At 53.9% G+C, this 13,162-nt stretch overlaps 1 protein-coding gene across 1 annotated transcript in view; it reads right to left on the bottom strand.

Moving 5' to 3' along the window:
• ARHGAP39 (Rho GTPase activating protein 39) overlaps nt 1–13,162 on the bottom strand; it is a 74,477-nt gene that overhangs the window by 19,032 nt on the left and 42,283 nt on the right. The window contains exons 3-4 of the mRNA XM_011938197.1: nt 8,217–8,300; nt 11–725 (exon numbers count right to left, since the gene is read on the bottom strand). Of these exons, the coding sequence (XP_011793587.1) occupies nt 11–725; nt 8,217–8,300 (799 nt within the window). The remainder of the gene's footprint in view (nt 1–10; nt 726–8,216; nt 8,301–13,162) is intronic.

Genomic DNA, 13,162 nt, shown 5'->3' with positions numbered 1-13,162 from the left:
GGCGCTGGTCCCTCAGCAGGCAGGGGCTGGGCTGCAGGGAGTAGGAACCCCCGCCGGGGTTGGGCGCATACTTGTGCCGCGGGCCGGCGCGCAGCTTGGGGCTGGAGCCCGCCTGCTCCACATAGACCAGCTGCCGCACGTACTCCTTGCCGGCCGGACTGTACTCCAGGCTCAGGAAGCGCTCGGGGCACTTCTGCTTGGTGAGCACCAGCTGCTGGCAGGGCGAGGGGGGACCCTGCTTGTTGGGCTGGAGGAACGGCCGGGGCTTGCGGCCCGGCGACCGCTGGGGAGAGCCGGCCTGGTAGCCCCCGCCAGCCTCGAACTGCACGTCCATGGGGGGCTCATCGTAGATGGGGGCCTGGTACTCCACTGGGGGCTCCTCGTAGAGCGGGGGCTCATAGCCGTAGCGCGGGGAGGAGGGCTGCGAGTCCCCGGAGGGCTTTCGGGGCTGGGCCAGCAGCGGGGAGCTGCTCCCGGGGAGCTCGGCCCTCTTCAGGAAGGGTGATGGCCTCCTCTCTGGGAAGAAGATGGTGCCGTCAGCCTCCGGGGCGAAGGTCTGCAGGCTGGGCGAGTGCTGGCTGCCGGAGGGTCTGCGCGAGCGGACCCCAGGCGGGCCGTCCGGGGCGTAGCCATTGCCCTGGGCGGCGAGAAAGCTGGGCTCGCGGTCAGCGACCTTGATGAGCATGCGCTCTTTGGCGCCCAAGTTCCACCGCAGAGAGGAGGTCCTGCGTGGGGGGTGGACGGGCACAGGTGACTGCCTGCCTGCGGCTCCCACGAACCCTCTGTTGTACACCTTCCTCACTGGGGCCCTGTGCCCTGGAGCCCCTCACACCTGCCCTGCCCCAGCCCTCGCAGCCCTCCCTCTGGGGCTCCCCTGGAGCTGCCGCCCACGACCAGGCGTCTGTCTGCTCTCATCCCCGCCCCTGACCGCGCACAGAGCTGCTTCTATAACTAGAACCGGGGGCGGCCTTACCGCGGCCCTTACTGTGGATGCTGTGCAGGTGTCCCCCGAGCTGCCTGAGCCACCAGGCAGGCTCCTGGGCCTTGTGTTCCTGCTGAGCGGTGGCGTTGGACCCGTCCCAGCGGTCCAGGTGAGCCCAGCAGGAGCAGGGCACACCACCAGCATCCCACGGCCCCATTTTCTAACTGGGAGCTCCTGTGAGCTCCAAAAAGACTAACTGTCCTCCTCTGACCCTGCCCTAGTCACCACGCTCACTCCAACATCTGCAGGTGTTCCACTAACACCCGCACCTGGCTAAGGGCACCACAGTTCCCGGAGTCACGCTGTGTCCTCACCAGTCCTGCCAACCCAGTGCATGAGCCCCACTCCCTCATCCGCAACAAAGGCGAGACCCTGCCCTGGGCAGCACTGCGGAAGCAATGCCCACACGTGCTCCACCCCTGGAGGCCCAAGGTCAGCACTGGTCCTGTGTCCACAGTCATGCCTGCCGCACAGGGTGCTGGACCCAGGATGCTGCCAGGGAGAGATGAGAGGCCCCTCTGCAACCTTCCATCTCCTGGAGGCCACTTGGGTGTGCTTCTCTATTTGGGACGCATAGCACTTTGTACATCTGGGGCCTGGGGTCTTCTACAATTTCCAAATGTTACTTTTACCCTGTTTCCTCTCTTCTGGGAATCCAATTGCACTCTTTCTTACTGTACACCACTCTGTTTTTCTGAGACAGAGTCTCGCTCTGTCGCTCTGTTGCCAGGCTGGAGTATAGTGGCACAGTCTTGCCTCACTGCAACCTCCGCCTCCCAAGTTCAAGTGATTCTCCTGCCTCAGCCTCCCGAGTAGCTGGCATTACAGGCATGTGCCACCACGCCCAGTTAATTTTTGTATTTTTAGTAGAGAGATGGGGTTTCATCATGTTGGCCAGGCTGGTCTCGAACTCCTGACCTCGTGATCCGCCCACCTTGGCCTCCCAAAGTGCTGGGATTACAGGTGTGAGCCACCTCGCCCAGCCCCACGTGGTTTTCATGCTGTGTTCTGCAGCAGTTTCCATCGCTTGGCAGCTCCACACTTCAGAATATTTTCTTCTCGGCTACCTTTCAGTTTACTACTTTTCTATTCAGCTACGTTTAATCTGCTCTTAAACGCATTGTCTTAGTCCATTGAGGCTTCTATAACAAAATACTACAAACGAGGTAGCTTAAAAATAGGGAATGGCTGGGAACGATGGCTCACGTCTGTAATCCAAAGACTTTGGGAGGCTGAGGCAGGAGGATCACTTGAGTCCAAGGGTTCAAGACCAGCCCAGGCAACAGAGCAAGTCCCCATTTCTATAAAAACAAAAAACAATTAGCCGAATATGGTAGTGTGCTCCTGTAGTCCCAGCTACTCAGGAAGCTGAGGTGGGAGGATCGCTTAAGCTCAGGGAGGCCAAAGCTGCAGTGAGCCACGATCGCATCACTGCTCTCCAGCCTGGGTGACAGAGTGAGACCCTGTTTAAAAAAAGTAAATAAATAAAAATAAAGGCCGGGCACGGTGGCTCAAGCCTGTAATCCCAGCACTTTGGGAGGCCGAGACAGGCGGATCACGAGGTCAGGAGATCGAGACCATCCTGGCTAACCCGGTGAAACCCCATCTCTACTAAAACATACAAAAAATTAGCCGGGCGAGGTGGCGGGCGCCTGTAGTCCCAGCTACACGGGAGGTTGAGCCAGGAGAATGGCGTAAACCCGGGAGGCGGAGCTTGTAGTGAGCTGAGATCCGGCCACTGCACTCCAGCCTGGGCCACACAGCGAGACTCCGTCTCAAAAAAAAAAAAAAAAAAAATTAAATAAATAAATAAATACAAAGAGCCCCAGGAATTTGGCCAGGCATAGTGGCTCATATCTGTAATCCCAGCACTTGGGGAGGCTGAGGTGGGAGGATCACTTGAAGCCAGGAGTTTGAGACCAGCCTGGGCAACACAGTTAAAACAAACAAAAAAAGTAGAAACTCCACACATTTTACAAGCCAGTTGTGTCCCTCTGATTGATGTGGGGTCTTTCTGGACAAGGCCACATTCTCCATTGCCTGGGGGGTTGTTGAGGCAAGACCAGGAAGACATGGCACCCCCCTGACCTGCTGGCCGGGCGGCAGTCTGCTCCAGAACACTGGGCTGTGGGCCCACTCAGCATGGCCACACCACCCAGGCAAGAAGTCAGGGCAGCAGCCAGGGGCAGAGTGCAGGTGCCTGTTCCTGGGATTTCTGCTCGTGGCTGCTGGAGGCTGCTCCCAACCTGACACCAGGGGCTAGCCAGGCAGAGTGGATGGTGGCAGCCAGTATGGCAGGGGCCACCAAACCCTGAGGGCCAGCTGTGGTGTCAACCACTCCATGGCCTGGGGACACTGAGGGGTAAAGGGCTCCAGAGTTCAGGAGATCTGGGGTTGAACTCCAGTCTGTTGCTCTGTGGCTGCAAAGGCTCAGATTTCACTTAATATCTTTCTGCCTCAGTTTCCTCCTCAGTTATGATGAAGAGTCAACAAAACAATGTGCATGTAGTAAGGCCCTGAGCTCAGCACTGACACAGAAAACCCTTGGTAAATGTGAACCACCAGTTTCACATATCTGTGACTCTTTTTACCACTTAACAGATACTGCCTTAGGCCTGGGCCAGGACTAGGGAAGGGCTGGCACACGGTCCCAGCACAGGGTGCCTGCTGTGTGTCCCCAGGGAGGCGCCTTTCTGCTGTCCGTCTAGGGTTGCTGAGGGAGGATGAGGGGCTGGCAGGTGGCCGGGAGGGTGGGGTAAGTGTGACGGGAGGTGAGGGCACAGGAAAGGCTTGCTGGTCAGATGCCACACTCTATCCCAGGAATGGACAGGGGTTCTGCCCAGTTGGGGCAGAGATGAAGAAAGGTAAGAAGGCCAGAGGACCTGCCCCCATGCCGATGATCCCACCTGGCCAGGGGAGGAGGCTGGCACTGCCACGCGTGTGTGTCAAGCACCTCCTCAATGCAGGCCGAGGCCTGTGCCGAGCACCTGAGTCGCAGATGGGGAAGCCCCGAGAGGCCCAGACACTCTCCCCAGGCCATGCAGCACAGACCCCGTGGCAGCTAGGTGAGGACCACGGTAGGTGAGGACCATGCCCCATGGTGCCCAGAGTGTCTCTTAAGAGGTCTCTCGCTCTGCCCCACCCACCCTTCTGCCATCTAGGCAGCTCCACTCTCTCCCTGGGGCAGCTCCTGAGCCTGCGTTTCCCCAACCCCATCGCCTGGCCCTTCTCAGCTCCCCCAAATCACATCCAGTCTCCAGGCCCCGCCGACTGTAATTCTCACCCCTAGTTGGCTGAGCTTGTCCCGGGCCCCTGGGGGAGCACTAAACAGCACCCATGGCTCAGCTGCCCCTGCTGGGCTTCCTCCTGGGCAATGTCTGCCCTTTCAGCTGGTCTGGCCTCCCCGACGGGCCTTCACAGCCCCTCTTCCTGAGCCCAGCTCGTTCCCATGTCTCTGGGGCAAGTGGAACCCCAGGCCTCTCTCTCCTCCCCCTACTCTAACCTGTCCTTCTCCTCCTCACCCTCCCTCCATACCTCTGTAGGGCAGGGGCACCAGTGCAGAAAGACCATCTCCCCCATCTCTCAATAAAACAGAAATCAAACATCACAACACAGGTTGTTCAGTGGACACTTCCAAACTGCAAGGGAAGTTGGAAAATCTTAAGAGTGGTCGTGGCCTCTGAAAATGCTGAAGTCAGGCGGGCAGGGCAGACTCAGTGACAGAGGACAGGATGACACTCAGGGCCTTGAGGGCTGTTTCTCCCAGAGCCTATTTTTGGAGGAAGAATTGGGAGCGCTGCACATAAACCAAAGCAGAAACAAAACCACAGCCAGAAGCGCTTCCCTGCTGCTTTGGCTTCTAAGAAACCGCTGCTGTGCATGCAAAGCCTGGATGGAGCCGGGAGAAGTGGGCGGCGGCAGCAGCAGCCGACAGGCTCCCAACCCAATGCCGCAGGTTTCCGGCGGCAGCAGCAGCCGACAGGCTCCCAACCCAATGCCGCAGGTTTCCGAGGAAAACACTCCGCCAGAGTTCCTAAGTACAGACACAGCTCTACTCACACACAACGAGAAACCATACGTCTGAAATTATGCTTGAAAAACAACTTCACTCCTCCAGGCCCTGAGTCCCCCTGTGACCTCACACTCATCTGTGTTCCCTCTGGGCGTGACCCTGCCAGGCTGCCTGCCAGGGCGACCCCACTGCTATCCCTGCTGTTCTAGGTGTGGTCTCTTGATTCCCCTGAGTGCTGGTATCCAGCTGGTGACATTTTTTTTCCTATCTCAATATGCAGAGAACACCAGAAGCAATGTGCTTTTACCAGGCTGAGGTAATGGGACGCCTTCGCTGCAACTCAGGGCTGGGTCAGCTCCCTGGCTTTTGTTTATCATTTCTTTTTCCTGAGTGAACTGCGTCCGTATAAGTTATTTCACAGGGACTTTATTTCTTGCCATCTCACATGGCATCACACTGGCCCATTACGCTGATGGCAGCTTGTGGAAGGAAGCACCAGGCATGCTCTGTGGGCAGAGTGGGGCTGCCAAGGCCTCCTGAGCCCAGCAGGCCCGGCTGGCTCTCTTCTGTTCTGCTCTCAGCCCCTGGGGGGCTGGCGTGGGGCTGGACACCAGCTCTCCTCCCACTTCCCAGAAGCACCCGCATGGCTGTGGCAGCTCACACCTAGGCCTCCAGCATGTCCAGAGGGAAGCTTCACTCCTGGTGGGAGTCCAGGTTGGCTGAGGGCGGTATCTCCTACGAGCGGCCACAATGGGACCCTGGCACACTCAACATTCCACCCCAGGAGATGTTGGCACTGTCTGTAATTGTGCCCAGCTTGCTGCATGGCAGGCCCTCTCACTGACTCCCCAAGGAAAATAAGTTCCCTCCTTCCAGAAGCCCTAGATCATAGGGAGAACTGGCTTGGCAGATTCCACTGGGTACCTGCTCTCAACCAATCTACAAGTGCCAATCTGGCGAGCGTGAGTCCCACACCCACGTATCATGAGAACACACAGAGCACGCAGGTTTCAGCAAAAAGGACTGAGAACGTCTCAGGACAGGTCTGGCTATCCACTTCCCAGCCCTGCTCCACCTTCCCAGCTAAACATGCGTGCATCACCCCAGGGCATTGCCGCCCCAGACGCGCATGCATCACCCCAGGGCGCGGAAATCCCCCCGAGGCAGTGCCCTGCTGCTGCACACTGGCAGGCCTCCCTCATCCCCTGTGGACCCAGTGTCATCTTCTTCCAGACACCACTGAACCTCTGTCCCAAGGTCTCAGTGACAGGACGACAGTGACAGGGGAGGGGCATGAGGAGGTGGCCAAGCTGCCTGGTGTGGAGCAGCCCCCAACCAGGTCACTGGAGGAGGCCAGGCTGCCACCACCACACTGGCCAAGGGCCAGGGATCGCCCTCAGGGATGCACAGCACTGCTCACAGCAAACGCTGGGCTGGGCCACCCAATGCAGTGGCAAGGCCTCTGCTCCCTGCCAGGTCCAGAGGGAGCCCAATGCCCCACACAGAGCTCGATGTGGGCTGTCTCCTCCCAGCCAGGTGCAGAGGAAGCCTGATGACTCCACACACAGCTTGATGTGGGCTGTCTCCTCCCAGCCATTAGTTTACAGCCCAGAGGTGCAGCTGCTGGCCCTGTGTCAGGGGGGCCTGGCCAGCATATGGACACACTCGTGGTCTGAACAGAGATCTTCATCAGGCTGAATCACCAGCCAGGTGAAAGGTGCCAGACTCTGAGAAGGGCCAAAGGCACAGCAGAGGCAGAGGCCACAGGAAGCGCAGCCACTGGAGGGTTGCGGGGGCTGCGGACCTCCGGGAGGATCCTTGGACCTTCGTGGAGACCAAGACCTGGTATGTCAGCTCGTGGGGCCAGAGTTGGCTCCATGGGACTGAAGGAGGCTGAGCCACCAGAATGGCCTGGCAGGTGTGAGGGGCAGGACGCTGGGGCAGGGTTAGCTCAGCAACCCATCCCCACTCCTGACATCCCCAGAGAGGCCAGAAGGTCCTCCTCACCTCACCTGGGACACCTGCTTCCCTGAAAGCTCTGTGGGAGCTGCAGATGAGCTCAGGGATACTGCCAGTGAGTCAGACTCTTGATTCTGGGGAGAATGGTGCCCTGGTGATGGCAGAGCTGAGGCGGTGCCTGGCAAACAAAGACCAGGTGGGCCCGTCCACCATGAAGGATGCAGTCGTGCTGGTCCACTAAGCACATGCTGGGTCTGCAGGAAGCCCCAAGGCTGGTGACCAGAGCCAGGACCTGACCTGCCACAGTGGGGTGGTCCTTCCACTACGAGCTCTGTCACTTTGCACTGACCACTGAGTCAGCTGCCCAGATCCATCTCACTGATGAGGAAACGTAAGCTCGGGAAGGCTATAAAACCTGTCCTCCATCCAACAGCCACACTGCTGGGACCAGGGCAGCCTCTAAATCCCTGCCGCAACCCTAATGTTCAACAAACACAAAGGTAAGAAACAAACCGTCACCACTTCCAAGCTCCAGCTGTTCAATCATCCGTGCAAAATGCCAGAGTCCCTTCGGGTCCTCCACTTCCTCCCCAGCACCACAGTGCTCCCGGGTGGTCTGTGCTGCGGACACCCACCCCCCTACAGAAACAGCAGCTGGCCCTGGCCCTGCATCTCCCGCAGCCAACTGGTCACCACCCGGCCAAGGAGGAGAAATCCAGGTGCCTGCCCCTGCCTGGACATCCTGGGAGGTGGAGGGAGCGCCCTGCCCGCCCAGTGTGAAGGCAGTAGGTCTTGAGGGGGGTCTCCAGAACCTTCCAGCAGTCTGTGAGGCTGACCCAGGACTACTGGAAGCCAAAGCCCACCTCTCCACTGTGACTAGCACCAACCTTCCAGACGGGCCTGGCAAGTGCTTTGGTACGCGTGGCCTGAGCTGCCAGGGGTGGACCTAACTGAGGACCCTCCAGCACTTTGCCGCTCCACCAGCAGGAGGGAAGCCCCTCAGGCTCCAGGCTGCTTAAGCTAGGCAGAGACAAAGTTCCTAGACAGGGGCTGCCAATGGGGCTTCTGGGGCATAGACCTGGGGCAGCTCTAAGGGGCTTCTGCCCAGGCCCCTGGCACTGTGGCCTCCACGGCCTTTCCAGCTCTGGCCCTGTGGTGTTGCTGCTACGCGCCACGCACCTCCCACTCGCAGTGAACCTGGCTCGCTGAGGAGCCCCACCCTCCCATCAGCAAACAGGGCCACGCCTGAGACAAGGGTTCTACCTGTAGTGAAGAAGCTGGCCGTCTGCACTGTAATCCCGGTAAATCTCATAGTCCTTCTCAAGAAACACTCCTGGTGGTGAAGAACTGAAATACAGTAAAATGAAAGAGACATGAATGTAAGCACAATCATTTAAAAATACCATAACCAGCCTCTCCCTGACTTAAGAATGTGGCACTGCCACCTCAGTTTCCTGGAAATAACCTGGTTCCTGCCCACAGGCTGGATTCTTCATCTTCTGCCCTGAGTCCACCTCCTTCCAGCAGGCACACACCACTGTGGCCCATCCAGAGGCCAGGGGGTGGCTGGGACACCTGGATTTCAGAAGCTTGAACCACTGGAGCTGGGGCTACTGTTCTAAGGGCACAGAGATGGGGTTAGTGAGAATCACAGCTTCAGCCAGACATAGAAAGATGACCTGGGAAGGAAGCTTGGTTAGAAATACCCTTGGAGACTGTGACTGCTGAACGTCACGGTCTGGAACATAACAAAGATCTGTGAAATGAATGGCTGAGTAGGCGATTATCCCGACAGATATTCACAGGTATGTGATCAAACTGGTAAGTATTTATGATTTAAAACAACTCTCAGTAGTCCAGAAGTAGAAGAAAATTTACTTAATCTGATTAAGAATATCCAAATTAAACTCAAGACCTTCAGTGCATTCAGCGGCAAAAGGCTGAAAGCAAACCCACGAAAGTCAACGCAAGACTTATTTATCCTTACCACCACTGTTTAATACAATATTGGAAGTGCTAGGCAACGCATTTGGACAAGAAAAAAAAAAACCACAAAAGATTCAAATATTTGAAAGGAAGACATACAACTGATCATCAGTTGTCAGCCTAGAGGAATTAAAGCAATCGAATGAGAAACGAGCAGCAGTGTGGAGAGACTTCGCTTACATGCCACCTGCCATCAGAGGCTGTGCTGTGTGGTGGTGACTGGCTGGAAACCAAGCTCACCTTTATTAAAACAACAGTAACAACAAAAGTACTAGGCACAGGTCAGTGAGGAATGTGCTGTATCAGTGTGATTAAAATTGTCAAGTCTTGTTGAGACACACAAAGGAAGACTTGAATACATAACAGAGAAACACACTCCTGAATGGGAAAATTCAATAAACATAAAGAGATGACTTCTTTTAAATTAGTTAATACGTTTAATGTCTTTTTTTTTTTTTTTTTTTGGCGGGAGGATGGAGTCTCACTTTCTCACCCTGGCTTGAGTGCAGTGGTGCGATCTTGATTTCGGCTCACTGCAACCTCCATCTCCCAGGTTCAAGCAATTCTCCTGCTTTGGCCTCCCAAGTGGCTGGGACTCTAGGTGCCCGCCACCACGCCTGGCTAATTTTTGTATTTTTATTAGAGACAGGGTTTTGCCATGTTGATCAGGCTAGTCTCGAACTCCTGACATCAGGTGATCCACCTGCCTTGGCCTCCCAAAGTGCTGGGATTACAGGCATGAGCCACCACGCTGAGCCATATAATTCTAATAATAATTTCATTAAGTGGCAACAGTAGGGAGCTAAAGAAAAATTTCCAGCAGGAGTGCTTTCAGAACTTAAGAATGTTTGGTATGTTCATCCCCTACTCTGCTCCCTGCAAAAAGCCCCATGTAAAAATAGCTGAGAAGTAATCCAGAAAGGATTATATAAACAGTAATATAAAGCTACATAATTAGGCTGGGCACGGTGGCTCATGCCTGTAATCCCAGCACTTTGGGAGGCTGAGGTGGGCGGATCACTTGAAGTCAGGAGTTCAAGACCAGCCTGGTCAACATGGCAAAACCTCATCTCTATGAAAAATACAAAAACTAGGGCCGGGCACGGTAGCTCACACCGTAATCCCAGCACTTTGGGAGGCCGAGGTAGGCGGATCACAAGGTCAACAGTTCGAGACCAGCCTGGCAATATGGTGAAACCCTGTCTCTACTAAAAATATAAAAAATTAGCCAGATGTAGGCCGGGCATGGTGGCTCAAGCCTGTAATCCCAGCACTTTGGGAGGCCGAGACGGGCGGATCACGAGGTCAGGAGATCGAGACCATCCTGGCTAACGTGGTGAAACCCTGTCTCTACTAAAAAATACAAAAAACTAGCCAGGCAAGGTGGCGGGTACCTGTAGTCCCAGCTACTTGGGAGGCTGAGGCAGGAGAATGGTGTAAACTTGGGAGGCGGAGCTTGCAGTGAGCTGAGATCGGGCCACTGCACTCCAGTCTGGGCGACAAAGCAAGACTCCGTCTCAAAAAAAAAAAAAAAAAAAATAGCCAGGTGTGGTGGTGCACACCTGTAGTGCCAGCTACTCGGGAGGCTCAGACAGGAGAACTGCTTGAACCTGGGAGGCGGAGCTTGCAGTGAGCCAAGATCACTCAACTGCACTCCAGCCTGGGTGACAGAGTGAGACTCTGTCTCAAAAACAAAACAAGACAAAAAACAAACAAAAGAAAAAACCCCCCAAAACTAGCCAGGTATGGTGATGCATGCTTGTGGTCACCGTATCAGGAGAACTGTTTGAACCCGGGAGGCGGAGGTTTGCAGTGAGCCGAGATCATGCAACTACACTCCAGCCTGGGCGACAGAGCGACTCTGTCTCAAACAAAGCCCAGCACTAGCTGGCACGGTGACACATGCCTGCGGTCACCGTATCAGGAGAATCATTTGAACCCAGGAGGTGGCGGTTTGCAGTGAGCCGAGATCATGCAACTGTACTGCAGCCTGGGCGACAGAGAAACTCTGTCTCAAAAAAAAAAAAAAGCTACATAATTAAAGCAGTGTGGTACTAGTAGACGGATGGATTCTGGAATGTAACAGAAAGCCCAAGTATTGACCCAAATATATACAAGAATTCAGGAGACAGGGATTAAAATTTTTGTACACAGCAAGTAGGCTGGAGACCAGTCATGTGTCTGACGACAGGGACTAGGTAAGCACATTGCTCCTACTAAGAAATAGGACGTGGCTGCTGCAATACGGTTGTGGTAAAATATTTTAAAAACCTCAAGGATATATGCCAGAAAATGAATGCAGGTTGATGATCCCTTATCTAAAATGCTTGGGATTGAAGTGTTTTGGATTTTGGATTTTTTAGGATTTTGGAATATCTACATATACATATACAAAATGAGATATCTTGGAATAGGACCCAAGTCGAAATACAAAATTCATTTATGTTTCATATATACCTTATCCACACAACCTGAAGGCAATTTTATATAATATGTTTAATAATTCTGTGCATGAAAGAAAGTTCTGACTGTTTTAACTGCAGGTCTGGTGAGGCATTTTCCACTTGTGGCATCATGTTGACACTCAAAAAGTTCCAGATTATGGAGCATTTTGAATTTTGTGTGCTTAGCCTGTGGTAGACAGCACTAATACCTATTACAAGTGTTTATTTTCTTTTATGTAATTATACATATTTTCTATGACGAAAGTACACTGCTTCTCAAATAAAAAGGTCATTTAAAAAATGTTTTAAAATCAGTTGTATAAGCAAATGGCAAAGTGGCCGGGCACAGTGACTCACGCCTGTAATCCCAGCACTTTGGGAGGCCAAGGTGGGAAGATCACTTGAGGTCAAGAGTTTGAGACCAGCCTGACCAACATGGTGAAACCCCGTCTCTACTAAAAATACAATAAGTAGCCAGATGTGGTGGCGGGTGCCTGTAATCCCAGCTACTCGGGTGGCTGAGTCAGGAGAATTGCTTGAACTCAGGAGGCGGAGGTTGTAGTGAGCTGAGATCTTGCCACTGCACTCCAGCCTGGGCAACAGAACGAGACTCCATCTCAAAAACGAAACAAAATAAAAAAACAAGTGGTAAATGTTGAAGTTGGCTGGTGGTCAATATCTTCAAACCCATAATTATGGTACAGAACAAAAAGCCAGAAATATAGAATATGTCTATATGGAAAACCACACAGGCAAAGACATCTCCACTACTGCTGTATCTGTATCAGTGCATCCCTCCTGCCGTTTCTGACTGGTCACCTGACTGAGGCCCTGCAAGTGAGTCTTCAATGTCATGCTCTTGAGGACCAGTGGAGTGTGGGCTTTTCGTTATTGAACTAGATGAGTATCATGTTCCTGAGGCAGTAAAGCCGTGGCTGTGCTAGCAGAGCACTCTGTCAACACTACTCCAGCAAGTACTCATCACAATAGACTCAACTTACACAGCTGTCAGAAACTCTGAAATGGAGCATTTCATCATGGCAGAATTACTTTACAAAAACAAAAATGACCCTTACACTAATGTATGTTCTCACATGACTCATTCGTTGTTCACTGATGGGAAGTTAATGACCTTGTGTTGATTACAGCATCTAAAACTGTGTCAAGAGATGATAAACTTGCTTAAGACTATTAGCCTTTTGGCAAGAAAAGTTGCTTGAGGAATTGAGGACAGTGAGAGCAACACAACAGCCCTAGGACCCCAGTGGTTTCTGTCGGACTCCAGTGGTTTCCGTCACACTCCAGTGGTTTCTGTCACACTCCAGTGGTTTCCGTCGGACTCCAGTGGTTTCCGTCACACTCCAGTGGTTTCCGTCGGACTCCAGTGGTTTCCATCACACTCCAGTGGTTTCCGTCACACTCCAGTGGTTTCTGTCGGACTCCAGTGGTTTCCGTCATACTCCAGTGGTTTCCTTCGGACCCCAGTGGTTTCCGTCACACTCCAGTGGTTTCCGTCGGACTCCAGTGGTTTCCGTCGGACTCCAGTGGTTTCCGTCATACTCCAGTGGTTTCCGTCGGACCCCAGTGGTTTCCGTCGGACCCCAGTGGTTTCCGTCACACTCCAGTGGTTTCCATCACACTCCAGTGGTTTCTGTCAGACTCCAGTGGTTTCCTTCGGACCCCAGTGGTTTCCGTCACACTCCAGTGGTTTCTGTTGGACTCCAGTGGTTTCTGTTGGACTCCAGTGGTTTCCGTTGGACCCCAGTGGTTTCCGTCACA

This window comes from Colobus angolensis, unplaced genomic scaffold (genome assembly GCF_000951035.1).
Source record: "Colobus angolensis palliatus isolate OR3802 unplaced genomic scaffold, Cang.pa_1.0 Scaffold17, whole genome shotgun sequence".
NCBI classification, from domain to species: domain Eukaryota; kingdom Metazoa; phylum Chordata; class Mammalia; order Primates; family Cercopithecidae; genus Colobus; species Colobus angolensis.
The sequence above is the reverse complement of the archived record's forward strand: the minus strand, read 5'-3'. Positions and strand labels throughout refer to the sequence as shown.